The following is a 15,318-nucleotide window of genomic DNA, read 5'->3' on the forward strand; positions in this document are numbered from 1 at the left end:
CTGACATTTGTAAGAGGGTTCAAGTCCCTGCTCTGCCAGAGGACTTCCTGCATGACAATGATATCTCTGCACTTTAATCCTTCATTTGAAACAGGAAGACCAGTGCTTCCACATCGTATAGTATTATGAGGTTAAATGTACTAGAGACCGCAAGGAACTCTGAGGAGTCTGAAGTGACATCCCCAGTGCAGCTGTTTGGCAGACACTGGAGAGAAGCCACCTTTGCTCACAGGTCCTCTTGGGACTTTAACCAAGGAGCAAGAGTTGGGTTTGGTTTAGAAATTAATTTTACCTGTGTCAATGACGGTCGGAGAGTTTCTCCCAACCCCAAAGGTTAATCACAAGTACAATTTCAAGAATGAACAAATTACATGTTTACAACTGTATTAAGGAAGAGGTGGGGTGAAGCGTCCCCCTCCTCTCACATCTCAGGCAACCTCATACAGATCATAGAATGGTTTGGGCTGGAAGGGACCTTAAAGATCATTAAATTCCAGCCCTCTGCCATGGGCAGGGGCACCTTCCACTAGACCATGTTGCTCACAGCCCTGTCCAACCTGGCCTTGAGCACTTCCAGATGCTCTTGGCACGGACCAGGAGTGGTACTGCACACATCCCTGCAGTTACAGCAAGGCTGCACTACTCGCTGGGCTTTCCTGCTGCTTCTCCTACACAGAGCCTGGCTATGTCTGTTCTAGCCAAGGTGCTGGATCCTCCCCGCACACCCGGCCACAGTGTTTCAGAAGATCAACTGTAACACTGGGATTTGGAGCTCTGTGCAAAGACTGACTGTTGTTCTTACAAAAGACCTGACTAAGCAGTGCAAACAGCCATGGCCAGAAAACAGCCGACGGCTACCAGAAGGCTGGGGTAAGCCCCCCCCACCAGGGAGCCTGCCAGGGGAAGCAGTATACCTCCTTATAGCACGGTCACAGGGAACAGTAAAGCATCTCAGACATTTCACCTTGTTAGGCTGAGTGGCTGAAAATAGCCACAAGATGAAAAACAAACCAGCTGGACAACTTACCCAAACTGTAACGCTAAAGCAAACAGCAACAAGCTGGAAGCAGGGTGCAGGACAAAGACTGAGCCGTCTTCAGAAAGCTGAACTCCAAAGCAGTGTCCAAAGACAATGTCACTCGTCACTGCAAAAGGGACACCTTGTCCATCCAGGGCCAGCTGCTTAAGCTCCTTCTATAGCCCATAGAAAGGAACAGGTACCTCTGGAGAGCAATTCTTCCATCTAATACAGGTAGATGAAACAACTATTTGAAGATAACCATCTCTGCAGCGATGGCACAGGAATACTAGACATTTAGATTAAGATACAGCTTCTAAAAGACAAACTCATAGGGTTGAGCCTCACCCTTATTAAGTCACATGAGCATGAAACATTTGTTCTCCTTTCCTGGGAGGGGGAAAAAGAAAAAAAAGGTAGGAGAAAAAAAAAAAAATAACAGGGGATCCCACCTCCCACTTCTCATATCAACAGCTGTAAGCAAGGCTTTTGTAGAATTCATCCTGCTGCCTGTGGCATAAGAGAGGCACAGAGTGCCCCCAAAAATGTATCTTTCCACCTCTTTACTTAATGACAAAACAAACACAAACGAGAAACAGGAAAACCTGTTTATCTATAAAAGATGGAGTGCTAATCTTCAGGAAATGGCATAGTCCACAAGAAGCCTCCAAGAGCAGCATGATCCCAGGCATGCCACACTGTGGGATGCTCAGCAGCTGTGGTGCTGCCTGCATCCAACACGGCCCCGATACCCCTCAGATACACAGTGAAATAACGGGGAACAGCAAATTGCTATCTCCTTTCCAAAATGCTCAGCGATCTTTAATCAACCACCATTCATTAATCAAATAAATGCTTTATTCCCAATTTATTTAACTTCCTACAAGCTCAGGGCCACCAATGATGGGTCAGACTGATCCAGCTGTAGAAATATCAGAGAGGAAAAAGCTTAAAGGCTCCCCAAGGACCTGCACAGCCTGTTAACATTGCTTTTTTCCTTCAGCAATAAGCTGTAACAACTGCCACCAGCCCTCAGCGCTAACTGACATCCTCGGTAGGTAGGAAAAGCCATCGCATGCAGGATTAAGAAGGAATAATACTTCAACAGGCTGACTGTTCTGGAGGTTATCCTCATACTTGAAACCCTGGAGCTTTTCAATAATAAGCACAAGTCCTTCAGGCCAGCACAAGATGACACACCTTGATTTCTGCCTTAAAACCACAAAGCGGCTAGAATGAAAAACACCTGGGCGGCATTAATAATAGCAGCTACTTGGAAAATAGTATTTCCAGAAATTATTTCTTCCCCCCACCAAAATTCAGGTTTTATCCTGCATCCATCTCTCTATATCAAGTTAAAAAAAAAAATGTTTTCTTTGGCTTACTTGCACATTAATTATCTACTGGCGCACTTACAAATCTAAACATACGCATTGCTTAGCAGCTTTAATCCTGAATTATTTCTCCCTTCCCTGCAATACAAAGCTTAACTTGACTAGCAAAGGGGCAGACTGTTCAAACAAGCAAGCTGTTCATTTGTAATTCAGACGAGGAACATTCTTAGAGTTCTCGTGTTTATTATTATTTCTATCCTCTGAGAATCACAGAATTTCAGGCACCAGAGCTCAAAACCTGAAGGAATGAATTAAACTGACCTTAAAACTCTGCCCTTCAGGGAAAAAGATGTAAGAAATACTTATCTACAAAAATAGTGTCTTTTTCAGCAAACATGTGGTGTGAGCGTGTGCTTGTTAACAAACATCACCATTTCCTATCAGATTGCTACTGCTTCCATGTTCAGAAGGCTGGCTGGGATCACCAAAGCCACCTGTCCTTTCCAAGTCCCGAAAGTGAAGGGACAGTGCAATTAAGATAAAAGAAAGCTCCTTGGTAGGATAAAGCACACTTACAAAGAAGCACTCTATTTGCCTTTGTGGCTCCTGCAGACATCTCTTATAGCAAAGGTTAGCAATGTATATACTTGCCAGGCGAAGAAGCAACAACTCACGCTGATGAGAGAGCAGCTTCAAGGGACACTCAGTGGTTCCCAAAGTCAGCCTGCACAGATGTCTGTGATACACAGCAAGCTAATGCATTTTCCAAAGTGGAAAAAATAGGTTACTTAAAAATAGGTCCATAATCCAAACAAACAAGCATCCTGATACTATTTCATAAAGATCAAACAAACAAGTACAGACAATTCACATACAAAAACATGCACGGCTATCTTAATGACTTCCTTATGTTCCTCTGACTGTTTTCGTATCAATCGTAGAGGTGGGTACTTCGTCCTGTAACTGCCAGTAAAAACAAATATTTTGGCTGGTCAAAGCTGTGCCATCGCTCCGGTTATCACCCGGCTCCCAGGCTCCGCAGCAAGGACAGCGCAGAAAAGCTCACCTCAGTACACAACCGCTGCCAGAGAGGGGTCGGTGCCAAGGGGCTAGTATTTATTTAGTTTTAGGAAGTTAAAAGAACAATTCACTGGTAACACTCCCACCCTGGTGCCCAACACTCAACTCCTAGGTGAGCCGTGCTGGCACAATGATGGTTTTTAACACACAGGCTCACAGTTAGAAGCAGGAGCTTCTCAAGACTCGCATGTGCCGTGGGAGTAACAGAGCAATGGCTTAATTAAAGAGTTCATCGTCTATGCCTACCAGAGGGCCAGCATCAACTGCTAAAAAATGAACCGGAGTTATGGAGGTGCCAGAAAATTAATCATGCAGGACTGCAGGGGCTGATTAAAATGAAGGTAAAGGAAAAATTAATCTGGAAGAGCAAGCTGGTTGGATCTGATCACACACGCGAATCACGGCAAACAGGTCAGCTAGACAGCCACTGCCTACAGACACATAAACCACATCTCAAACTGCAGAAGCAAACTACGTCCTCGGGGCAGGAGATGAGGAGACAAAAGGTCCCGATGGCAGTACCCTGTAACAGGGAGAGCACAGATAAGAGGTCAAAAAGCCACGTTATTAATAGCACTTGACGATAATATAATGAAGGATGGTCAAATCTCCTTTTCAAGCTGTGGACCAGAGGGATTCCCAGTTCACACTGCAGACCTTCACCCCAACAGCGGTTAAAGCCCTGTCTCCCATCTCCAGCATGCTCCTGCCTCAGCAGGTATCCCCAGCATGATTCAACGCCACCAGAGCACCCAGGGAAAATGAACCCCACCAAGTACAAAAGGTTCATTACAGCAGGAATCCCAGAGCTTGCCCAGAAAGAACCACGATTCCCCGTCTCCAGCTTGTTCTGCTTGCTTAGAAGTTTATTTCTCCCTATCTAGCTTTGTTTTTAAAGCAAAGCTAATTAAGTAAACAGGTTTTTTCAACACTAATAGGCTGTGCAATGAGGACTTTCAAATACAAAATGCAAGGCTGGTTACATTCAAGCAGTTGAAAGCAGAAGAGCTGGAGAGAACCCTGGGCTTGGAAAACTACAAGGGGACGAATGCCACTGCCAGCACCTTTTCTTAATGAGCGCAGCCTCCAAACTGAATAAGCAAAAGAACTTTTAGGAGTAGAGGAAAAACCTCACGGGGAAACTTTTGCTTTTCAATCACCTGCTCATACACTCTCCTTTTCACAAACAAATCCGTGTGGAATTACCCCAGGATGCCCTTTTACTTCCCCTCAACCAAAAACCGGGCAGATCTTGAAATAAAACTCACTGCATGATAACAGTTTCCCCTGTGGTATCAGCCTAAAGCACAGCATGCACCGGACAGACATATGTCCCCTGCCTGGAGGAAGAGGAGGCAAGAGCACTTAGCAAGGACAGTATTATGATGTACAAATGTACACCAAGCAGTCCATGAGCCAAGCACAAACTGAGCAGGCAACAGAAAAGCAAATTTTTTTCCCCCCTCTTTCTTACTCCCTTTCAGATGAGGCATGCTCTGCTTCACCAAGACTCTCAGAGCATCACAGACCCTGCCAGCCACACCATAAGGGATGTCAGGAGGCTTCATCACCCACTTATTGTTTCACTCCCTCCTGAGAGGAAAGGATGGAGAGAAGGATTGCTGCTTCGGACTCCCTGTGTGTGCACACATGTACACACATATCCCTGCATCACTTCAGGAAAGGCCAAACCAAAAGGCACAGTTTGAAGCAGGATATAAAGAAAGTCTGCTGTGGTTTTTTTGGGTTTTTTTGGTTTTTTTTTTCCTTCCTTCCAGGACTGCACAGTTAGGGAGCAACCTGAGTTACGCCTTGCTCCACACTGTGTGATGGCACAGCCCCGCACAGCCAAAGCTGCTCCAGACTGCCATAGACCACAGGGGACAGAGACATGGGGGTGGCTCTAAGGTGCAACCCTGAGAAAAAGAGGATTCAGCAATGAAGACACAGAAAAGGCTCACCAACCACATTCAGCCTCTGTTTCCAGCCACTTGCAAGATCTGTTTTCTCCTCCAGGCATCTCTGGACCACAACACGCGGTTCCCTGGCTGCCTGCTCTGATGCTCAGGTCTGTGTTCCGCCTGCTCAGCCTCCCCTGCCTTTGCCTTCCAGGCAGTCAAAGTTAAAATCAGGTTTTTCTCTCCCACGGAGATGGGGTGAGGGAAAAAGCTGCAAGGCAGCTTGGGAAGTCTGAACATAAGCTTTATATGTATTTGCGCCGGCAGAACTCCTGAGAAAACAAATACCCCAGAGAGCTCACCTCCTCTGCTGCTGCGCTCCAGCCCCACAACAGCAGACGGCACCCCAGCAGCAGCACTGCAAGCTCCACAGCAGCGCTGCCCCGTTTGAAAGTATTACCCGAGGCACATGAGGCATGAAAGAAAGTTGCTTTTCCAACTAATAAATAAATAATTTTTTTTAAACAGAATAAAAAAATCCACTCTCTGAGCCAGCTGAGCATTGCTCCAAGTTTCTGGGCCAACACAGGGAACAGAATCAGCAGGCGGGAGCCAGGAGCCCCCCAGCAGCACTACCAGCCCAAACAAATGCCCATCCAGCCCTGCTCCTCTTCTACACGAGGCCACAGTCTGATGCCAAAAAGACAATTTCTCCAGCTCTCACGAGTGGTGATTCCTCGAGAAGAGTTTCGTTCCTAAACAAAGTAAAGGCTGTGCAAGCCACTGAGGCTTCCAATCAAACTGGTCAAGAACGCTATTTCCTGGCAGAGTTTTCCAAGTATTCTCAGAACTGTTCTCCCTTGCCCAGCCCAAAACTGCTACTCACACGTGCAACTTCTAACTCAGTGAAAGTGCATACCTAGAAAGAATTAACTACAGCTAAAGCAAAAGGCACAGTAGCAAAGTCCTGGAGACAAAGACTCCTTTAAAAAGCATTTAATCATAAAGCAAGAAAAGCATAGCAGGTCACTGCATTTCATTAACTCCTACAGGTCTGTGGGAAAGATGGGGTTGTAAGAGTTACTGCAGGGTTGCTGCGCTCTGACAAGCTGGGTCATGTACCTCCTCGAGGCTTCGATCCAGGGCAGGTCGCAGGAGGACTCAGAGGTTTCCAGCATGCTAATACAGGGGATGAAATCCTGCAGCGGTCCTTCTTCCACACCACCAGGAGGTTAATGAACATCAGAGAGAGACAGATCAACAGTATCTCAATTAGCTGCTTGTATCTCAACACCACCAATTTTATGCTGACCTCCTGACTTCAACTGGTAAGACTTTTTCTAAGGGCAACTCATAAAAGCATCTTACTTGCTGCGATGGATGAAATCAAAGGCTCTGGCAAAGGAACAGAAGGCAAATGTGAATTTTTGGCATCATGGTAGGTGACGTAAACATCAGCACTGTGAAATAAATGCACTAACATAATGTTTCATTAACTAAGCAACTAGCAACAATAATATTTAAATTGGTAGATAAAGAAGTAACCATCCGTTTGCCTTCCCATTTTGCAAGATTACTGCATCGAGCTTTCAAAAGACACCAAGACCACAACCTGTTCATATGTCAAAAGATTTCACTGCAAGTTCAAAGTCCAAAACCGATCACTTTCCAAGCTAGAGGTTTTGCAGCCAGGGATTAACTTTCAATAAACCCCTGCATCTTAGCTTGACAAGTATAGGAGTTCTCGGCTGCAGTGCTTGGACACAGCATCCTCATCCAGAAAGTAAAAATTTTTTTGTGCCCCCTATAAAATTAATCACTAGTTAAAAGCTTCTGGTTATAGCTCTCCATCACACTTACTTTGTTAAACATTGATGTTGCTCTTCTGTGTAGCTTAGACTCTTCGTGCTACAGGCAAACATAATAATCTGAGCATGTGCTTTCGGGTTTTGTTTTGATACCATCAAAAGCATTTTTTTGGAATATTTTTATAATTTGTGTTCTGATAACACAACGAACCACCCCCCGCTGGCTGGGGTGAGAGAATCCTGTGTATTAAACACCACTTGAACAAGAGCAAAGACAACTCCAGAAATCTTGTGACTAGGGAATCAAGAGAGGGGAGCAAAAGGCAGGCACAGGCAGAATGGCAAAGGGAAGAGGAGCTTTTGTGCCTTGGCAAAGGTCAATGCCAAACCCTTCCCTGAGCCACTGCTGCCCCAGGGGATCCAGCCCCTCATCAGCCCCCTGGGCACACATCACCCAGAAAATGGGTCACTCTCACCTCGCTGCCCAGAGCCCATTTTTTAACTGCTGCAGAAAAGAGAGACAGGGAAAATCCATACCAGGATCCCTAATCTGTCTAAATGATGCCAGACCAAAACAGGACCCCAAACCACCTCCAGCACAGGCAGAGCATGGCAGATACAGCCTTGCATCCCTACGGATCTCAGGCCACAGAAAGCAATCTCAATATACAACAAAGTAAGGCTCAGGAGGATGTATACTTCTATGATTTCCGTATTATTGTACGGAGACAGAATAGGTATGAATCCAGCAAAGCAGACAGCTAAAGATGAAAAGTATCACCGTTAAGGGAACCAGGAATGAATCCCAGTCATCCAAATCCCAGCCCCTTCACAGTCAGTTTTCCTTGGATTTCCTACAAGCACACCTGAAGCCCAACCTGAAGGTTCCCAGCATAAGCTGCAGCAATGACATTTCCCTGTCCACCCGCGGCTGGTCTGCACAGAAGGTAAATCAAGCAAAAAATCAGAAACAACCTCATTGGTAACAGTTAACGCAATTTAATGAAAAACAGGCTATCGAGCAAGCCTACTGTTTTCATTGAAATAAAATTTAAAAACATTTGACCAAAACAGCTGACAACACACATAAAACTTATGTAAAACATTTGACATAACCCCAGATGACGTTCTGATATGGACTACTGCCAGCAGAAAAACCAACAAAACTTGCATTCAATAGGTTAGGCTTAGGCAACTGACAGATTACAGCAAGTAACTGCAAAGAGGGGGGAAAAAAACCTACCACCTGAAAGTAGTATTTGTAATCATGGCCAGGAGGAGCCTCTCTTGCCCCTTTTAGAGGGGGGGTGTATGTTGAAGATCCCAGGGCTGGAAGCTGCAGCTAGACAAATTCATGCTAAAAATAACCGTCAGCGGGTGAAAACAATAACGGCAGGGTGACTGTCAACACATCCTGCGCGGCGGCGGGGGGACCGACCGCCTTCTTCATGACACCGTGTTTTTCTGAAACATGTGCTTTAGCACAAAAATAGGCTGCTGGGAGATTCAGGAGGTCAAGCACCTTTGGGGATCCACACTGCTCTGAGGCTCGGACCGTGGGACTGGCTGCCCTTGGCTCTAAAACACGCACCACCTCCGTCTTGCTTTCTATGCCTTGAGAAACAGCTCCTGTGCTTTTGAGCATAACCAAATTTATATAGGCAGGAAAAGATTAAAGATTAAGCACTCACTAGCAACGCTTGTCTTGGAACAAGTCAAAGCCAGGATTTTTCCTGGAGTTCAGTCCCCAACTCTTATTTTCCTCCATGGATAAAACTACTCATTTCAAACCCTTACCTAAAAAACAAACAAACAAACAAACTTAGGAATCAGAAACATATACTAAACCTTGATAAAGTATGTTGATGCATCCCTCAAGTGTGCACAGGAATCTAAGCAACCCAGCCGAACAAGCCAACACTGCTAAAATTCATGCTTCTGCTCTTCTGCAAACAACAGTTCCCCATGTCGCCTGAAAAATTTCAGTGTTCCAGGGAAAAGTGACCGGTGCTGTCAAAATGGTTTATCATGAAAATCATGGCATGTCAAAAAAAAAAAAAAAAAAAAAAAAAGACACAACAAACAAACCAAAAAACAACCCAAACCCCACAAATCTCACATCAAAAAGAACCCTTTCACTTCCAGAATCTGTCAGAAATGAACACTTTCACTTTCAGAAATCCATCCAACACCTACGTCTGCTTCACAGTAAGAGCCTGTGCTACAATAGATGTGTGCAGACAGCACAACCCTCATTTTTTGCTTGCAGGGAACACACAAGAGAAAGCATCATGTGCTGTCTGGGGATATTCGCTGCACTTAACTGCAAGCAACAGCTCTCAAAGCTAAAAAGCAAATGGCCAAGTGATCTCAGAGGATGCATTGACTTCTAAGCTGTGCTAGCAGAGAGCAGCGAGCACCATCAAACTTCCCAGCTACCCCAGCAAGGGACACGCCGCAGTTACAGTGCAAACTAGCTGCATTTGGAGTGAACAAATCCCTTCCTGACTGCGTTCATCTGCACATTTTGGGTTTCAACCTGTAAGCCGCTATTCCTCTGCAAGGTGCCACGTGCCTCTCTGCAGGTTTTTAAACCCAGAAGTAACTAGAACATACCAGTTGTGAAAAATACCTCTTTTGCAGGAAAAGCCCACCCGTAGCACCTACTTTTATTAGAGACCAGGTCTCTGGACTGCTCCCTGCCTGCTCTGCCTCTGCTCAAGAGAGAAGAGTAAGTCAGCAGCTGAATCACCAGGACTGCCACACTTCTGCAGGGCCTCCAAAAATAACTCATCTGGAAATTCCTTGGAGGCATAAACCTTGCTTCAGAAGGACTGCAGAGATCCAGATTCCTTAATGGAGCAGACTGGATGTGAACTGGCCCAAGGATTTAGGATCACGTATAAAAGAATGTAGAAAGCAACTTGTTACAGAACAGCTAGCATGCGGTCAGTATTAAGAGAAAAAAGTTAACTCGCATAAATCATCACGTCGCCCAGATGAAACAATCTGCCTGCCCAGGAATCAGACACCGAGTTCCCGATCGTTTGCCTGATACCAAGGTTCCAGGGACTTGCCTTGTTCTCACCAACCAGCTCTGTACACAAAGCCAAAAATGCCTTCTTAACAACACTGCTGCAGCAACTTTCATCTGTACTAACCTGAACGTCCACACCCGCACCTTCCACTCCAACCAAAAACCCTCCATGAGCTTTGGTCCCGGGGTCCTTGCCAACATATCAGCCTGAAAAGCTCTGTGAGGCAGCAGCCCTGCACCCACGCAGGGTCAAACACGGCACCTCCCCACTGCAATCAGGATTCAGAGATGCTCGCCACCTTTTTCTACTGCACTGAACCGGCACGTTATCCCTCCTGGAAGCCTGCAAGCAGACGGGACCCTCCAGAGCCGATCCAGGCTGCGGATGAAGGAAGTGGAGGTCCGGATCCATTCAGATGCTGACAAGCTCTACTTGCTGCCGAGCAGAAAGTTGTGCTTAGCTGGGCTGGCCTGCACCCAGGCCAGCAGCGCTTCAGCTTCAGCAGTTTTTCCCTTCAGAAACCAATTTATTTCTTCACCTGCAATGCTCACTGCACACAGCTCACTGAGGTTTTTTCATAGCATCATTGAATGGTTCGGGTTGGAAGGCAGCTTAAAGACCATCCAAGTCCAACCCCCCCCTGCCAGGGGCAGGGACACCTTTCACCAGCCCAGGCTGCTCCCAGCCCCGTCCAGCCTGGCCTTCCTTTGCATGTAAGAACTCCAGGCTGCTGCAAGGAAAAGGCACGGAGCTGAGGATTTCTGTTTCCCTACCGACAATTAAAAGCACGTTTCGTGAGCAGGCTCCCAGCTCTGACCTCAGGGACTCTCACAAGGACACAGAGCAGCCACCAGTGCCCACGGTGGTCTCACCGACTTCTGGCCCTCTGCCTGGGCTGGCTCTGGCAGCAGCGTGCCACCAAAGCCTGGCTTCTGGGGGGGAAACCCATGCAAGCCCAGAGGGGCGTGGGCTTCTCCTTTTTTTCCGGAATGTTGGCTTTTGGGGCAAAGGGGAGGGAAATAAGGGGGAAAACAAAACAGCTGCCTTTTGCTACCTCTGCCTTTCACGGTCTAGAGGTGGGCTGCGCACCCCCCCGAGCAGGGCGAGGGCAGAGGGCCAGCCGGGGCCGTGCCAGGGATTACACGAGCCTTGGGATCCCCCAGCCCCAGACCGCTGCCTGCCCGCCCCTCTGGGAATAGCCTTAGAAAATTTTAAAAGTAAAAAACTACGCACTGGCATTTTCTGAACACACGGACTCACGACCCAAAACTCCCTGCAAAACACTCCCATTAGCGAATAGCTGGAGTCCATTACAAAAATAAACACGGATTATTTTTGGTCCTTCGACCCTTGCCCGGAGCGCTGCGGGTTTCCGAACCAGAGCAGCAGCCGCGGCAGCTTTTGCCCAAGAAACCCAGGAACAGCCTGAAAAACTGGGGCCGGCTCGTCGCGCAGTGCCCGGGCTGGCCGCCCCTCCGCAGGGAAACCTGCCCGGAGGCCCCGGGGGCTGCGGGGCACAGCGCGCCGCCGGCCCGGCTCCACAGGGGGCCCGGCTCCACAGGGGGCCCGGCACCGCGGCGGCGGCCCCGGGAGCCGCCGGGCAGCGGAGGTGAGGGGTGGCCCCACCGGCTGGTCTCACCTGCGATGGCGGTCTCGTCCAGGTGGGAGCCGGGGGGCCGCTCGCCCCGGCCCTGCTGCAGGAGGAAGCCGCACAGCACCCACACGGCCACTCCCGATCGTAAATCCATTTCCGCGTCTGCCTCGCCGCTTCCCCCGCCGCTGTCAGCTCCTCCTCGGCATCGGCCCCCGCCGCCGCCGCTGCCGGGCCCGCCCGCTTCACCTCAGCCCCGCCGGACCCCACCGCCTAGGCGGGAGCGGGCTGCGCGCTCCGGGGCTGCGGCCGTCACCAGCTGCGGGAGGGACTGCGGGTTATTCTTCGGTGTTCCCGCCTAAGCGCGGCTTCCCGCTGCCCCGGGACGGGCAGCTGGCACCGGCACCGGCGACTGCACCAGCCCCCGCCCGCCCCCGGAAACAGCAGCACCCCACCCCCCCCGCAGTAGTCTCTCCCGGGAGAGCCCACCCCCCCGCGCAGCAGTGGGCTCTCCCGGGACAACCCTACGCCCGCTCCGCAGTAGTGGGCTCTCCCGGGAGAGCCCTGTCCGTGTGTGTGTGTGTGTGTGTGTGTGCGTGTCCAGCAGCGGGCTCTCCCGGGCTAAGCCTACCTTCCCTCAACCTCCCCCGGTCCGCTCCTTTCTCCCTCAGCTGCGGCCTCTCCCGGGACACCCCCCTCCGCCGCGATCTCTCTTGGGCCAGCCCCGCTTCCCCCCCCCCCCCCCCCCCCCCCGCCCCCCAGCGGTGGTCTCTCCCAGGCTCCGCGCGCCCCGCTGCGCACCGGGCCCTGCCGCCGCCGCACGCACGGTGACAGGGGGCGGAGCTTACCGCCGCCGTGCGAGGCCCTCCGCGGGGCGGGGCCGCCCCGCTGCAAGACCAATCAGGGGCGGGCAGGTAGCCACGCCTCCAGCTTCCTCCCCCTCCTTCCCCACCTCCTCCGGGCTCCGCGAGCCCGCCGCTGAGCCGCAGCGGCCTCTGGCGGGCGCAGCGGGGAACGCCCAGGCTGGGCGAGGGCCCGTGGCGCGGCGAGGAAGCTAAGCAGGGACAGCTGTGAGTAATGCCTGTATGGGTGACCTTACTGGCTGCAGCCTGCCTCCAGCCCCGGGGAAGGCTCGTCAGAGCATCCCAGATGTCAGAGCATCCTGGCTCGTCAGAGCATCCCGTCTTGCTGGAGCACCCCGACACATCTGAGCACCCCAGGTCGTCGGAACACCCTGGCCCACTGGAACACCCCACCTCATCGAAGAACCCAGCTCACCAGAGCATCCCAGGTTGCTGGAGCACCCTGACACATCGGAGCACCCCAGCCTATCAGGACAGAGCATTTTGATGCCTGAGCGTAGTCGCTCGCAGCCGGGCCCGGGATTCCACACTGAGAGCCCTTGAGAACTGCAACACCCCGCTGGGGCCACTTGCTCCTGGAGGCATTGCTGCTCACTGGCGCTGGACCACTGCCATCAGTGCCACTGGGGCCCACAGCCACCAGCGCTCAGAGTCCCCAGCCTGTGGTGGGGGACTGGAAGGTCGCGGGCTGAGGTTTCACATGTCCTTTTCCCTTGGCACCAGACCTAGAAGTGAAGCTCCCTGCAGAGATTGGATCTGGCCCCAAAACAGCTCTGCAGCCACCACCCTGGAAGCAAAATCCCATCCTGCTCCTGCCCCGCTGCCCTGAGGGGTGTCAGCCCTGGCCCTGGATCAGGCGCCTGCCAGCCGGGCAGTGTCCAGCGCCACCACCCCGGGATGAGTGATGAGAGCACCGGGATGCAGGACAAGGGGACTGGCATGCAGGATGCATGACAGAGGGACTAGGATGCAGCATGCAGGGTGTGGGGACTGGGATGCAGGACACGGGGATGGGATGCAGGATGCAGGACAGGGGGACCGGGATGCAGGATGCAGGGCAGGGAGACTGGGATGCAGCATGGGGGGGACCAGTATGCAGGGCTGGTGCTGCAAGGGGAGCCGCAGCACCGGTGGGTGCAGGGGATGGAACACAGGCCTGGCCACGGAGGTGAGCGGGCAGTGCCAGGCAGGGGGGTCCCAGGCAGGTCCCAGCCCTTTTTCTCCGTGCTGGCATGGAAAAAGATCCCAGGTGTGGGCAGGGGGTCCCTCAGGAGCCCCTGGGGCTGTGACACACCCTGGGATGAGCACGGTGACAGGTACACTTGCCCCTCAAAGAACAGCCTCACCTCCATCCCTGGGCAGCCACGTCTCCCCTGTGAGACCCCCCCAGCCCCAGGCTGGGCACCCAGGCCCCTCACGGGCAGCGGGTGCTGCCTTGGGTGCTGCGGGGGGACCTGGCCCTTGCGGGGACCCTTACAGCACCTGGGTCTCCTCTGGCCCTGACCCCGCAGGAGCAGGCTGCCCTAAGGGGGGCTCTGCCCCTGCAGCAGCCCTGGCACCCTGCCATTCACCCTCTGGGGCAGCAGGTCCCCCCCCCTCCCCTCACCCGGTCACATCTTTCCCCACCCAGACCCGAGGGCAGGGGCCGCCCTCCCTCCCATGTCCCTAGGCAGCCTCGATGGCCGGTGTGGGCTCCCCACCTCAGCCCCCCATGCACCCCTGCCTCTGCCTTGAGGTGTCCCAGAGCTCCTGGGCCCCGGGGCTGGCAGTGGGCTACCCCAGCCTGTCCCTGTCCTCATCCCTGTCCCCGAGCCGAGCCCTGTCCCCAGCCTGGCCCTGGGGGGACAGGCACAGCTCCAGCCCTGGGAGCCAGACCCCCGCCTGCTGCAGCGCGGCCCGGGGCCAGGGCACAGGGGGGTGGGGGGGTGGGCAAACCCCAGCTGAGGGTCCTGCCCCAGACCTGCTGCGGCCTCCAAGTCCCCCAGCCCCACAGCTGGGATGGGGATTGGGGGGTCCCACAGTGTGGGATGGGAATGGGGATGGGGGGTCCTTCAGCCTGGGATGGGGAAGGGGAGGCCCTGCAGCCCCGGATGGGGATGTGATTGGGATGGGATGGGGATAGGGGGTCCCGCAGGCCAGGATGGGGGTGGGATGGGATGGGGATGGGATGGGATGGGATGGGATGGGATGGGATGGGATGGGATGGGATGGGATGGGATGAAATAGAGGGTCCTGCAACCTGGGATGGGGAAGGAGGGGTCCCACAGCCTGCGATGGGATTGGGATGGAATGGGGGGTCCTGCAGCCCGGGATGGGTATGGGATGGGATGGGGATGGGATGGGATGGGATGAGACGGGACGGGATGGGATGGGATGGGACGGGACTGGATGGGACAGGACGGGACTGGATGGGATGGGGGGTCCTACAGCCCGGGATGGGACAGGACGGGACTGGATGGGATGGGGGGTCCTACAGCCCGGGATGGGCATGGGATGGGTTGGGGGATCCCACAGCCTGGGATGGGATGGGATGGGATGGGATGGGATGGGATGGGATGGGATGGGATGGGGGTCCTGCAACCTGGGATGGGGAAGGGGGAGCCCTGCAGTCTGTGTTGCGGATGTGGAGTCCCACAGCCTGGGATGGGATTGGGATGGAATGGGGGTTTCTGCAGGCTGGAATGGGAA

The 15,318-nt window shown here is 52.3% G+C and overlaps 1 protein-coding gene across 9 annotated transcripts in view; it reads right to left on the reverse strand.

Annotated features, from left to right (window-relative positions):
• Positions 1-15,318, reverse strand: part of STIM1 (stromal interaction molecule 1) — a 106,333-nt gene that overhangs the window by 90,212 nt on the left and 803 nt on the right. For 3 of the 9 annotated variants that reach the window (XM_055801259.1, XM_055801257.1, XM_055801258.1), the window contains exon 1: positions 11,816-12,193. In XM_055801259.1, the coding sequence (XP_055657234.1) occupies positions 11,816-11,924 (109 nt within the window). In that variant the 5' untranslated portion in view covers positions 11,925-12,193. Of the gene's footprint in view, positions 1-11,815; positions 12,196-12,398; positions 12,496-12,568; positions 12,628-13,045; positions 13,863-15,318 lie in introns of those variants that run through there. The other 6 variants (XM_055801256.1, XM_055801255.1, XM_055801253.1 and 3 more) reach the window with 6 other exon arrangements.

Source organism: Falco peregrinus, chromosome 4, assembly GCF_023634155.1.
Source record: "Falco peregrinus isolate bFalPer1 chromosome 4, bFalPer1.pri, whole genome shotgun sequence".
In the NCBI taxonomy this organism is placed as follows: Eukaryota; Metazoa; Chordata; class Aves; order Falconiformes; family Falconidae; genus Falco; species Falco peregrinus.